This window comes from Pelecanus crispus, chromosome 1 (genome assembly GCF_030463565.1).
Source record: "Pelecanus crispus isolate bPelCri1 chromosome 1, bPelCri1.pri, whole genome shotgun sequence".
Lineage (NCBI taxonomy): Eukaryota > Metazoa > Chordata > Aves > Pelecaniformes > Pelecanidae > Pelecanus > Pelecanus crispus.
The window spans coordinates 10,759,542-10,774,507 of NC_134643.1; the positions used below are offsets into that span (position 1 = coordinate 10,759,542).

The window sequence follows — 14,966 nt, forward strand, 5'->3', positions numbered from 1 at the left end:
GATGGGATGGGGGAGAGAATTGGAGGAGTAAGAGTGAGAAACACTCCTGGGCTGAGATAAGAACAGTTTAATAATTGAAATAAAGTAAAATAGTAATGCTAATAGTAACAGTATAATAATAATAATAATAATAATAATGATACACGAAGCAAGTGATGCACAATGCAATTGCTCACCACCCGCCGACCGATACCCAGACAGTTCCCGAGCAGCGATCGCGCTCCCCAGCCAACCCCCCCCAGTTTCTATACTGAGCATGACGTCATATGGTATGGAATAGCCCTTTGGCCAGTTTGGATCAACTATTCTGGCTGTGCCCCCTCCCAGTTTCTTGTGCGCCTGGCAGAGCATGGGAAGCTGAAAAAGTCCTTGACTAGCATAAGCAGTACTCAGCAACAACTAAAAACATCAGCCTGTTATCAACATTCTTCTCCTACTAAATCCAAAACACAGCACTATGCCTGCTGCTAGGAAGAAAATTAACTCTATCCCAGCCGAAACCAGGACAGTGACTATCCATTTCCCGCTCAGGCTGCTTTCCTGGTGTGTTGATCTTATCTCTTTTTGGCTCCCTGGCCCCACATGCAGGAAAGAGACCTCAGGGAGTCACTGGAGAGGAGAACTGTTAACATGTGATCTCCCAGATTAAGCTGCCTGTAACTGGTCCTCTCTGAACAATTGATGAAGTTTGGGTGTATTCCTTTTCTATTAATTGAACTATGGTAAGGCTGATGAGAGGAGCTCTCCCATTCCCATTGGGACTACATCTGCTTGATTAAAGGAAGGAATGAGAAGTTTATTTCTTAGCATCTGATTTTGTTTCTGAAAAAAATTGCATTCTTCCCTCCTAACTGTAGGGCATACATTCCAAAAAGTACTGGGCAAAAAGCAAGATACAAGTTAAAAATCTTCTGTCACCTCAATGTATAGTATACGTCACATATGGTCACCAGCATCCTATCTATTAAAATTTCTTCAGGAGTATTCACGTATAACTTAAAATGTCTGAAGTATCCAAAATACCAAATTGCAGACTAAGACATCAATGTTCACAAAGCCAGTTCACTTTCTGAATTCAAGCCTGCATCAAGATCTGAAGTAGAATTCTTTGGCCTATGTTCTGGTAGATGTCTGAATAGATTATTTTAATAGTTCCCTTTAGTCTGAAATATACACCTAAATGTCTTATCTCTAGCCATGGTTTAAACCAAAATCCCACATTTCTCTTCCACTCGTCCAAAACTCCAAACACTTTATCACCTGGACATAAAATTCACATCCGTATGCCATAATTAAAATCTGATTTAATGAATAAAAAAAAATAGCTAGCTGGTGATTCAAGAGCTGGCTTTTTTTTCCAGCTTTTATGTTTTCATCTGAGCTGTAATAGGTTTTGCAACACAGATGTACCTATTCCTTATATTTCTACTTTTCTGAGGAAAACACATCTCTGTTGTTGTAAGATCTCAGTGTAAAGCTGGGGAAATCAATTAACTTCAGTAGTTTAGAATGAAGTTGTGAGAGGAGTTTTGCAAGCCTAATACAGAGCCTTCAACAGTCAGTTACACAGTCTACCTGAACATAAGGTCATAGCTTGGAGGATGCTACCCAAAGGTTACAGAACTTCATTACTAAATAGTACTAAATGCCCCCTTTCTTGACAGTCTGACAGTCTCAATAGTAAGAAAAAGGTGAGACAGTCATAGCAAAGCAGGAATGATTTGAAGTTGTTGAGAAATTATTAGAACACCATGTAGACCCTTGCCTCAGTCGTGCCCCAGCTGTACCAGCTCTATCGATAGATTCAGGGCTTCAGTTTCCAAATGTGTTGACCTAACCCTGCACTGAGCTCCTAAAACAAAGCTAAACTTTGCTAATATACTCAGTACGTCCAGTTAACAAAAATGAGAAATAAAAAAGCTTTACAACAGCTGTATAGTTAAAACTATCCGTGGATGCAGTACAGAATTTAAAAAAATCTTATAAACCCACAGCTCTTAATGAGACCTGGACTTGATCAGTGCAATCCTACTTGAAAACTGACTCCAGAGAAATAATACTGGTAATAGACATGTGGTTTGAAAGTGCATGCTTTTGGCATTAAAAGATACAATGAGCAGCTAATTCAGCAGAGATGTTTGTGCTTCTAGACTTACTCATTCAAATTACCACCAGCATTTGTTTCTTTCTACGCAGAATGATATGGGAGGCCAGCGAATGCTCGTGAATAAATGGAGCACTTTCCTCAAAACCAGGCTAGTGTGCTCTGTGCCTGGGAGAAACGGAATTGATACACATTTTGATGAATTAGGTAAATATCCTAGACTGCAACAAACTTAAAACCATCATACAAAAAATATGCTTTCATGATAACACATCTTACTGTCAAATATTGTACTTTTATTCATTAACAGGGAATGGTTGTTAGCATTTTGTTTCCAATGTATATGAAGTTCTATACATATGGAGTTGACTATCATCAATTATGCCTTTACTTATTGCATTATTTCTAAAGATGGCTTTTAAAATCTGCAAAAAATTGTGTAGTATATATGAGTAAAATAGGATTACAAGCAATTAACAAGCAATGAAGTTTCTCTTTTGGGGCTGAGAAAAGTAGTTTACTATCAATAACATTGCATTTAAATTTTACAGAGGATGTGTTTTTGCTGCAAACTCGTGATAACAAAAATCCAGTGATATTTGGCCTCTTCAACACTACAAGGTAAACAACTAGAAGAAATAATAGCCACAACAGAGGAACGTTTGAACAGCCTACTGAAGAGATAGAAGCTGCGTGATAAATATCCCTTAGCAAATATATAGTAAACAGTTTCATCCCTGTTCTGTTCACAGTGGGCTTCCTTGTTAACGTAAAAACTGCTCTATGACACTCAGGGGCTTGAAGTCTCATTGAGTCAGATACTGGATCATAATTTACTTAAATGTTTCTCTGCTTGAAAATTTCCTAGTGTCAAAGTATATGCACTCCTGAATGCTTATAAGAGCAGCCTATCAGAGTCATCTGTCTTCCTTTAAGAACTCCACTGTAATTCAAGTTTAAGTAGATAGCAGCTTAAATTCCTACTAACTTCTTAGCGAAGCCTAAATCGTCAGCTGTGATGTTGCTGGTGGCCTCCTTTTCTACTGCAACCTACTTCAAGCTCAAGCACGTAGTACTTGATTCTTGGAGATCCAACTGTTAGTTTAGGATGTAACTGGTAGAGAAGAGCAGCTGTGCTTTTGCCTCTATTTCTCTTTCCTGATTTTTTTTTTTTTTTTTTTTTTTTTTTTAATAAGGCAAGGCAAATCTGGTCCTGCAGGGATGCAGGCACCTAGCATTTCCTACTGGCTCCCTATGCCAGTAGAGAATGGTGGGCACCTAATTACAATGATCTGGATCACCTTCTGGAGATAATTTCTTTGTAGAGAGCACTGATGCTTCTTTAAAAAATAATGAATTGCTTCTCCAGAACTAAGTGAATAAAATTTAAAAGTAAAAAAGATACTTTTATGTGGATTGATCTACACAGAGTGATCTTGGTGATCTAACTAATAACACCAACCAACATTCCCGCTCAATATAAAAAGAGTTCTGTTCATTTCAGTCAGCATTGGATGATTCCCATCTTTCCAAAGTAACAACAGGAAAAATCTTAGAGAAGAAAAATGGTTAACTGTTTAAGTCACTAATCAAAGACATATAAAACCTGAGTTCACTTCACTGCACTTCCTCTGTATTTATAAGCAAGCCTGTGTTCACCACCTACAAATTTTGGGATAACAACACAGAGCTTCCTCAGAGAAATGTTATAAATAAAAATACATTAAAGACTTTGTAAAGAATATTCAACACAGCAGTTATAAGAAAAGCATATAGGAAAAAATAAGTGTTTTTTTCCCCTGAACACGGTTGCAATGTAATTTTTAATTACACAATAATACTAGTATTATAAGTACAGAATGTGATATACTGCTTTAATAATGTCTTTGAATTTTACTTCATAGCAATATATTTAGAGGATATGCTATATGTGTTTACCACATGGCAAGTGTCCGAGCAGCTTTCAATGGACCATATGCTCATAAAGAAGGACCTGAATACCACTGGGCTCTGTATGAAGGAAAAGTACCTTATCCTAGACCTGGTTCAGTAAGTACAATCTGTTTTCCATTGCTTTGCTATGTAAGTGAAGTTGGGAAGAAAAAGCAGACTGCTGCTAATGTACAGATCTTCCTGACTTCACAGTCCAGGATATATTTATTTGAATATATACGTACTCTAGCATTTCTGGAAAAGTGTGGAACGGCTCAGCAATAAGTTTAATCAAGTACTAGAACCATGCATTTCTCAAAGGAAAATAGTGGAATTAAGTATATAAGTTTTTTTTCAAAATCCTGTTGGGACTGGAATTTAGCAACCTTGTGTTAAGGATGCTTTCAGACATCAGAATGAGGTTTTATTACCCTCAAAAGAGGTTCCTGAGCTTATTAATGTTCTTGTTCTGTACCCTTTACAAAGAATATAGAAATATTAAAACAACATTTCAAAGAACCAAACTCAGCAAAATCACTCACGCTTTTCGCTAATTTTCACACAAGTTTCTTTACAAATGTCTTTTTTTTTTTTAATGGACATTAAGTGAAGAAAAGAAACAAGACATACTGTGAAAATGCAATTAATCTGGCAACTATTGTAGCATACTGTGCAACTATACAGGTGTTGTCATATAGAGAGTTGTTCCTGTCTGGCACTTAGATTTTTCATTTGGTAAATAGAAATTCTGGAGGAAATCAAACTCATTACTTAGAGACAGGTAATTAATTTCTACCAGGAATTCCTAATTTCTATGTTGATTTCTCAAGGACATCACAGGTAATCTTTATCTCGAACCCTCTTCCTGTTTCACTCTCTTTTCAGGTGTTTCTGACGTTTCTGTCCCTGTAGTATCTTAGCCCCAGACTCTCTCATGCCAGCTCAGGGGGTGAGGAGAGTGGTCCCGCTTTCACTGCCTGTCAGTGCGGCTTGAGGATGCCCTTTGCACTGCAGGGACCCAGCAGCATCTCACAGAAGGGGCACAACCAGGGCCTCCTGCACCTTCCCCTTCCTGCTGCAAGTCAGGCGCCCCACAGCAGGCAACGCCAGGCTAACCGAGGGCAGCATCACATCCAGGATTTCTTCTTCACCCCATACCTTTTGGGAATACAACTACTTACCCACCCATGATAACTGTCACCTGTCGCAAAGCTGCTTTTGTTTACACTTGCTGAAGGTTTTCCCCTTATTATGTCAGCGTTGTGCAGATTTTTGACTCTGTGAGACGCAAAGACATTTCTAACAGCTGTTTGGCTAACCCCCCCCCCCAGTTTTCACACTTCACCTCTTCATCTTCTTGCAGGCTAGGGGCCCGCTCTCTTGAGCTTAACAGTGGAATAAACAGTTGCTGAAGCATTACTTTCAGTGTTGTTTTTCCTTTGCTGACTGAATCAATATTGTCTTTTATATTAAAAGCAATCATTTGCAGAAATAAACATTGCATACAGTTCATTTATTACTGAATCGCAGGAATGAGAGGCAAGAAGGCCTATTAGCTTATCTAGCCCATGCCAGTACAGTCTTTCTCCTTATAGTATGATTTCGAATGCATGTCTTCTCTTACTTTAAATTAATGTTTTCCTCTGCTTCTCTTGGGGTTAGAGACATAAGTCAAAATGCAGAAGTAGATGCTCCAAAAAAGAGATTATTTAGGATTTAAACATTGTGAATATGATTTGACCATCTTAGCCAATCAGCTATCACTGTAGCAGTTGAGCACTGCTGACATCAGTGCCAAATGTTTTTTTGTTTGTTTGATGTAGATCAAAGTCATTGGTATTGAGTCAGGATACAAAATCAGATAAGTAAATTATCACATTTTGAACAAAATGGTTGAATTCAAAGGAATTATTGGTTTTCTATTTGACATTTTGTATAGTAAATTTACAGTTTTTGCAGCTTTACCAAATAATGAGACAGTACCATGCATGGATTGCAGAATGGCTGCATGTTTTACAAAGATGATATGGTCCAGGCTCTTTAAGTGGTATTCATTTTTTTTTCCAGGCAGTAGAACACCTCACATATGTTATTCGGACCAGCATTAAACACAGGCATGAATTGAGTATTAATGACTACAGTCATTACGTTGGTATCTCCTAGCACCGAAGATTAAATGGTGTTTTTTTGGCAAGAAGGAGAGAACACTGAGCCAGCAGTTCAGCAAAGTTGACAATGATTTACAGAAAGTCTGCCCTAAGTTCCACTCGCTTTCGATGTTTCTCTCCCTTGGCTCTGAATGGCTACATTTGGGTTAGATGGATTGTAGCCTCCCCAACAGGCAAGGCATAGGAGCTGAAACAGATATAAAAGAAGAGCACAAGTAATTTTCCCAGTGTCATGGAACAAGTCAGTTGATGAGCCATGTCTTTCCTGGGTGTTAATCAATTTAATCATGTTTGTCTCTGTATTTTGCAGAGCACGTCAGAAGCTGAAGTAGCTGGCTCTGCCAGCTAACAGAGGACTATGGTTCATTTTTGGCTGCTCATTTAGGGCACAGTTTAGAGGTCTTTTCAACATTTTTCCAGTAGCATGAAGAGATAGCATGTTTCAGGCTGTAGCCCACAGTGTTAGGTTTCACACTCCAAAGAAAAGGTAAGCTTATCGATAAGCTGAATCCCGCTACCTTACCCATCGCAGGAGTGACAGTGACAAGAGGCCAGAAATAACCGACTACGAGGCATCTCTGAGAGTCAGCGCTATTTGATCTTAGCTATTGAATGGGTAAAGATGGAGTCTACATGGAACTAGAGTAGAGCTTAAAGCTAAATAAACAGAAACCCACTGTTAAGAGTCGCACAGCTTCTGACAGGCTCTGCAATCCGCTGCTCTCTGAAGTCTGCTTGAAGCACTGCTTCTGCCATAATCTCTGCTCCTGTTTTACTGATTCTTTCAGTGCATTTAAGCTGTGATGCTTCTGGGAATGACATCGGTTACCTCAAAAATGGTGTTGATAGACTTCAGAGACAGCTGCATCTACAGTTTCCTTACTAGACTACTTGATTTTATTTAATTAAAAAAGAAAAGCCTGTGAAGGATTATTTTTATTAAATCTTTCCAGGGCTAGAACTTTGCAAAGGGAACCTGGCAATGCCTATTCACTTGATATGCTGTGCAGTGCATGGACAGCAGAGGCTTAGCCTGTCTTTGTGCTCCAACTCTGTCTCTTTATTGCAAACAGCCGGTGAAATTCCATCACTAGGTTGATTAGGCAATTACTTTAAAGTCAACACCGAACAAATACTTTCCTGTAGCTAAGCCCAAAAAGTGGAAACAAACATTGCCCCACTTGACAAGTGCAGGAGTTTGTTATTGTCAATTACAGTTGACCACAAGTTTAAAATTACTGTTTCCAGTAAACATAAAGAGTATTTTATTTCATTTCATTGATTGAAAAATCCAATTTAAATAGGGAAAGGCTGCTACTGTGGCTTTGCTTGAAATGCTTCTTAAAACCACACTATCTTATGAATATATGGAGAAAGTAAACGGTTACTGAGATATTTCCAGCTTGATCAAAAATGGTTTCAATTAGACATCATGAAGCAAATTGGAAATGCAGAATCTATGTTCAGCTAGGGAACACTATATCCTCCACAAGTCATCCTAAAATTAACTTCTCTGTTTAACTCATTAAATTTTCCCTAATTGCACATTTGACCAAAGGAGTAAGCCTCTTTTAATCAATCATTGACATAAAGTCTATTTGCTTTGCAAAACAGTAGATTGATCAATGCAAACATTGGTATTTCAAGCTAAATTGTGATATATAATACTGTCATTGTGAGTTAGGAATTAGAATCAAATGTAATACTGTTAGAGTGCCTGAGATCAAGAATGCTGCTGGCATCATTTTTAAGTATGCTTAGTTTCTTATGGTAATACATTTTGCAATCAAAAGTAATAAGACTAGAGATTGATTTCAAGCATTAGTATTCTGCTGACTTTACATGGCTGTGTCTCTGCTGGGATAGGAAACTCCTTTCTCCTAATTCCATCAATGGCAGTTTTGATTACATCTTCAATATGAATTTGGGGAAGACATAAGCACTACGTTTTTTGTCAAAATCTAGAAGTGTCACTATTTATTCTGCTCTCAGTATGCCAGAGAGGAAGGTGCTCCCTTTCTAAACATGACAGTGCCAAGGGTCTGTTCAACATTCCCTTTCTTGGTTTCTCGTGATTAATAATCCACTCTCTCATAAGGCATAAAATTCACTGTCCCAATTCCTACTGTGGTCTTCTGTGCCTATTTTTATTCCCGGTTTTCTGATTTTTATTTCTGGTTTTCTGTAGACTTGTCATTACCCCTGAAAACAAGACCCGTCTCTGACAATTTATTTGGCAAACTTTCAGGATAATCTATGTTTTATGTTTTTGCAGTGTGCCAGCAAGGTGAATGGTGGTCTGTACACTACGACTAAAGATTATCCTGATGAAGCTATCCATTTTGCCAGGAGTCATCCACTGATGTATCAGCCCATCAAGCCTGTTCATAAGAGACCAATACTAGTTAAGACAGATGGAAAGTACAATCTTAAACAAATAGCAGTGGACAGAGTGGAAGCTGAAGATGGGCAATATGACGTCTTGTTCATTGGCACAGGTAAATTAAAGAAAGCAAGGAAGACAATTGATTTAATAGGGTTTTACTTCCAGGATGAATAAAATTAAGTTGTATATAGTCCAAAAATAAAAAAATAAATGCAACATACCTTTTTAACGATCATTCTTTGCATGATTGTGCCAGTCTTCACCTTACAGAGGAGGTTAGTCGCCCTAGGCATGTGCTTCACTGTGCTGATAACATTATATAGAAAAATAATGGCAGGGAAACATTTAAAGACTAGGAAGAGAAAAGCAAGTATAGGATTCCATTGGGGTTTGTTTGGGTTTTTTCTCTCCCCCCATTCCCCCCCCCCACCCCCAAACAAGAACCTTAAATTAAATTCCTGAACAACTGGCCTTATTTTTAAAACTTGAGAACACAATCACGTATCTGAGCATAGTTCTGAGCTGAGACCTGGAGACCTGAGAGAAACAAAGGTGACAAGATTCTCAAAAATATCTGTTCAAGTTACTGGCTTTATTCCACAGTTTATTTCCCCCAATCTGGAGACCACAAGTCTAGCTGATACCATTAAAAAGAAACTGCCCGTTTCCAGATTTGGGTTACAACACAGCTCAAGGAAGGAAGGAGGAAATACCCAAATTTCTTAAAAAGAAACAGAAGTTTTCTGCCAAGTTTTCTTGTCTTTCTTTTATGCCATTTTCATAAGATACAGAGAGCTTTTTTAAAGAGGATTTTAAACATCTACCAAACAAATATGATTAAGGTAAAATATATCGTAGACCTGCCCTAACTCTAAGCAACCAGAGGAAAAAAAACACATTCTAATGGTATTTGAAAAATAAGAAAACTTAAGAAAATAAGAGGAAAGCCAGGAACTAAACAAGACTTTAGTCACATCTAATCTGTCTGGAAAAAATCCAAGGATTCATACATTCACATTTATCAATTTAACAACAGGAGGGGTATCACAAATCATTTTGACCATTTTGTTTAGGAAAGCAGTTACAGTGAATTATTTTTTACTAATGAAATTCCTCTGATAAGCACATTTCAGTGTTGAGAACATTCAAAAGAAGCATGTTTGTAGAATAGCAAAGACTTATTTATATTAGTGCTCTTTTCTAAGCTTTTAAACAGCCTCAGTATGGTCTTGGTATTGGACTTAGTGTGGTCTATAAAACATTGTGCCATGTGTCACTTATTTCTGTATAGCAGACGTTACAATGGTGCCTAGATTTTTCATATTTTCCACTTGCATTTGTGATTGAGATATTGTATCAAATACTCTTGTACACAAATCCTCTGTTCAGCAAAGTTGAATCCAAGGGGCTTAAGTGTGTGCTTTAGAGCCATGCTGGACTGGCACCCAACAGCTGCTTAGTCTTCTCGAGATGTCTAATCTCAGGTGACAAGAAATTCCATCATAGGAATTTGGGCTTTAGAAAATCTAAAATGAACCCTGCAATCTTTGCTCTGGGAAAGCTCCCATCAAAAAAGTCACTGCTTCTCTTCACAATATAATGTTAGAAAGGGTTAATCTTTTTTTATCCAAGTCCAACACCTGCTGTGTAACATAAGTAAACAGGGTCTCACAGCCAAGCAGAAGTTTACTTAGGGTAGCAGTGCAGGTTAGAAAGGTTCATCAAAGGCAAAGTCTGAACATCAGGGTTAACTTTCATGTGTCTGTCAGCAGGATTTGAAGAGGGACTTAGTTATGAAAATCAGAGCTCATAATGTAATTTCTTTTTACTGTTCCATCACAAAATGGGTGCCTTTGATTACATATTCTCTTTGAGAAGTGGTGTATGACCCCAGTTTAATGGTTTCTCTTTACGTTTGCCACTTTGATCTTTTGCTGAACATTTGTCCCAGTACTTGTCTGCTTAATATTTCCCCTGTAAATCAAACGTGACTGAAAGTAACAGAAGAAAGGAAGTGATGTTTGCCATTGTTGATGACAGATTTTCTGATGAAGGAAAGCAAGACTATTCTAATAATAGTCAGCAAGACAAAGCTGAAGTGGTGAAGACCAGATGCTATTCATGTGTTTTGATTTCCTGCAAGAGTTGTAGTGACAGAGAAGCTGACAAATCTAAACTCCAAAGTGCCTTAGACTTTTTGAATGTGCAGCTTTTTTTTGGTTCCTCTTCCTTTGATTAACACCTTCAGATCAACAGCAGCTCAGTGTTTCCATAGAAGAGGGGAAGAACTGAAGACAATGAACCCCTGAAGGTTTTTGTACTCTTGCCTGGAAGAACTGAGCTGCTGCCAGCAATTAAGGCTAGTTAGTAGTTTCCTAACTAGTGTAAAGACTCAGATCCTAAAGCTACTTTACACTCCCTTGCCTTACTCTTATTTCTTTTTCTGAAATACGGTCACCCTCTTTGATCCTTTTGCAGCTCACCAAGGCATTATGACCCAGAGTTTGCAAAATACAAGTCAATTAATCATCTAACTCAGGGATGTCTCAGTTGACTCTTATTTGCCAGGGACAAATTGTCATATGTGTTTATTTTCTAAGAGTAAGAATCCTCATCAGTAACAGCAATATGCAACTACATGCACATATTTATAAATTTCTATCCATTATCAGCTCAAAGAAGTCATTTAATGTATTTGAAGGCCATATAAATGCTTCCACCAATTATAACTTTTAGTTTTGTTTTGTTTTTTCTTTTAAAATTTATTCCCAGATAACGGAATTGTGCTGAAAGTCATTACAATTTACAATCAAGAGACAGAATCAATGGAAGAAGTGATTCTTGAAGAGCTGCAAGTATTCAAGGTGAACTGTGCTATATATGTATATACAAGTCTTGAATTTTTTGCAGAATTAAAATGTCTAAAAAGTCTGAGGATAGTCAAATAATATATAAGAGTTGTGTGCAAGAAATTTTCTAATTATCTAGTTATTTTATGACAGGAAATCTTCATTTTCAACAGAAGTTTTTCTGAGGTGGATTTATAGCCCAAGTACTGAAGTGTATTGCAGCAAATCAGGACTACTGTTTTTCTGTTTACATGCTTGGAGGTTGTAGTGTCACTTTTAATTTGAAACTTACTGCATTTTATTTAATTATTTAATTTGCCCTCATATCCAATTAAGTATTTAAAAGAGTATATCTGTATGCACAAATATGTGCCTACTACAATCTTGGAAGCTTCGATGAGGTCCAGATAAAAAAAGCTCAGTCCTCAGAAAGAGTGAATCAGTTAATCTGTCTTTACAGTGGGCAAACCTGAGTCCTAGTGAGGCAAAACTCCATTCTGCTTAAGAATAACCCATGACTAAAGCTGAGTATTTGGTAGGTAGCAAAGCTAATGTAATGAAATCCTCTTAGTGAGTATTCACATCATGTCATGCTAGCCACATAAAGTAGGAGGCTAACCTACTTGCAACCATAGGGAAAAATTAGCATCCAAACTTAGCTATTTAAACCTGGTACCTGCATTTAGTCAGTGTAACTATTGGCTTGCTGCCGGGGGCGGGGGGCGGAAATCACAAAAATTGCCCCTCTTGATAAAGCTGGTTTTCAATAGACCTATTAGGGGCTGTCTTGCCATTGCTCCAGGAGTCTAAGAAGAGGGCAAAGAGGACAATGGTAAACGAAGGAATTCCTGCTATTTTTATCTTATCTTCAATGAATATTTTGTTGTAAAGAACACTCCACTTATCACTCTCAAGTAGGACAAAAGAGATTCAGTGGTGGAAAGAGCTAATGTCTTGTTTGACAGGGAAATTGTAGTGTTCCTGTGACTCCGATAATGCAGAATTAAGTGTTGGCTGGCTGTTTTTAAATAAACTCTTTTAAAACAATACTTCTGGAAGTCACAATTTCCTTACATCTTTCTGTAGCATCAGAAGTTAAAGAAAGTTAAAGTATCTATCAAATCTGAATATAATAAGTAAACATCAACACTATTTTACCTAATTTACTGTCATAGCAAAAAGATACTCTTTTTTCTAAGCAAAGAAATATTTCCTATTTTCTAGGTGCCAGTTCCTATTATTTCTATGGAAATCTCCTCTAAAAGGGTAAGTATTTGACAAGTTTGAAATGTGAAGATTGTGACTCAAATGTAATGAAGATATAAACTGTATAGAGACAGACAGATACATAGGCAGACAGATGGATGTACATCATCTATAATGGGATCTCGCCTGATACGTGTAATCCTTTTGTAATATAAACTTATGGTTATATGCTCTGTTCCTTTATGAAGCACTTATGTTTTTCAATTCTAATGTTAAATCTCCTTAGTTGACACTATCATTCATATCAAAGTAAGTAAAACCCAATCTGTTTCATGAGTTACTAGCATAGTAATCACAGCAGGGATTAGCTTGGTGGATATGGCACCTCCCAGAGAAGTTCCTCACTGATAACTGCAGACAGACTTCGGCCCCATGGGGATATCAGTGCAAAAAGAGCCTTGCTGGCTCTCCCCATGTATTCAGTTGCCCATGAAATTCAGGGCTGTTTGGATCTGACTCCCTTTCGAGTTTCTGCTAGTTTCTGTTTATATAAACACCCAGTTTATTACTCTTGTAGGTAGATTCTCATCCATACCACATCATCATATCATCTCATGATGGAGCCATTATAAACGTCCCAGGATAGTTATATCTTAATAGATCTTAGACAACTGATGCAATGTAGGTGCACATAAACATAGTGAAACACAAGTAATAAAGAATGAAAATTGCATTACTAGGAGGTGTGAGTGTGCCCCAAAAGATCATTTTATTCTTGATATCCAGCCAACTTGCATTCTTTCTGTAGGTAATGTAGAAATAAAAAGTCTTCTGATGGTGATTCAGAGGAGGAATTTAGGTGTAAGTATTCTGAATTATTTCCTGGATCAATCGATTTTTTTTTTTTTTCCATGTAAAAAGCAGCTCTGGATTGTCTAACACTGCACCTAAGTGATTATTACGATAAAGACTTCAGCGTCATTTCAGATATTTGCCTTACCCTTAGGTCTCAGTGAAATGTCGTGGTAAAAGGGTTGTGTTGGAAGGGTAAAAAGGAGGTACTGTACAAAAATGAAGTAGTCTTCCTCAATTACATCCAGCTCCCAAGAGGGCTGCTAACTCTACTAATTCAAGAAGTATCTGGAAAATCTGGAGAGAATTGTAAAAAAGTTGACAAAGCAATTCAGCAGTTGAAGAATAAATCTTCTTGTGAGAAGTAAAAGTAGCTTAACTTTTTCAAGATATCAGAGAAAAGACTGAGAGAGAACAGAAGAGCCAGGTATAAAATTTTACCCCATGAAGTGAATTCCTAGTGTATGTGTATAGGGATTCTTGAACATTGATGGCAAAGCAATATCAGGATTAAATAACCAAGTTCAGCTTGTTGAATGTAGATAAACTTAATCTGGAAATAGGATGCAGTTTCCTGTTACTGAGGACAATAAAATGTTGCAATACATGTTAGGGGTGGGGCTGACACCAAGTCATTTCATCTTTAAAATGAGATCTGTAAGCAGAAGTAGAACTTAGTTGAGTTTATGTGAAAAAAGTTACATAGCTTCTCTGCTCGAGTATTTTGGCTGGTCTCTTTTGAGCTTGGAGTTTGTGAGCCTGTGGAGATCTCCTTGCGAGCTTTGTCTCAATATCTTTATAACACTAACCAGTCTTCACTAAGCCAACAGTGCAATAAAATACCATGTTTCAGGGCTGAGCTAGTTATCTGCAAAAGCTGGGAAGGAATGTTCTTCTTTGATGTTCAGTTGACTAGGTATCAGATTATTTTTGCCCTCCTCTGAAGAAACCAAGACTTAGGGTAGTCTTTACCCCTGCTAATAGATGAAAGAGAAAATCCCAACTCGTATGTCTCATTGAGTGTTGTTCATGTCTCTGGGACAATCACACCGCAGCCTTTGCAGACAAGAAAGAATTCCCCTCAAACAAGGATCCTAGGTTTCTTCTTCATTCCAGTTGGCAGACTGAGTTTCTGCTACTATCATCTGGTTTACCTCAGCAAGTCTTCAAGCATTACTGCTACCAGCCTCTCCTAGTTTTAAATTTCATGCTTTGTGATAGGCAAGCCAGACTAAATGAAATGCCTGTATTTTTCAGCTTTAAGAATTTTAAAATATCAGATTTTGAAAGCTTGGTCTAAGGGTGGGAATTATAGACTAAGTTTGGCCATTAGGATAAGCACAGCTTAAGTGTTCATTAGGAATTCTTTTTCTAACTGGTAAATCCATGGAAGTGAGGTGTGCATAAGCAGTTCCTATTGCAGTGCACACTGCATATTTCTGTGTTCACTCCATTTATATTCACCAGCA

The 14,966-nt window shown here is 37.6% G+C and overlaps 1 protein-coding gene across 1 annotated transcript in view; it reads left to right on the forward strand.

The window, feature by feature from the left end:
* The window catches only part of SEMA3E (semaphorin 3E), a 148,547-nt gene that overhangs the window by 120,214 nt on the left and 13,367 nt on the right, over positions 1 to 14,966 (forward strand). Inside the window, exons 8-13 of the mRNA XM_075727810.1 lie at positions 2,197 to 2,311; positions 2,656 to 2,725; positions 4,009 to 4,153; positions 8,480 to 8,702; positions 11,363 to 11,454; positions 12,664 to 12,705. Coding sequence (XP_075583925.1) covers positions 2,197 to 2,311; positions 2,656 to 2,725; positions 4,009 to 4,153; positions 8,480 to 8,702; positions 11,363 to 11,454; positions 12,664 to 12,705 — 687 coding nt within the window. The remainder of the gene's footprint in view (positions 1 to 2,196; positions 2,312 to 2,655; positions 2,726 to 4,008; positions 4,154 to 8,479; positions 8,703 to 11,362; positions 11,455 to 12,663; positions 12,706 to 14,966) is intronic.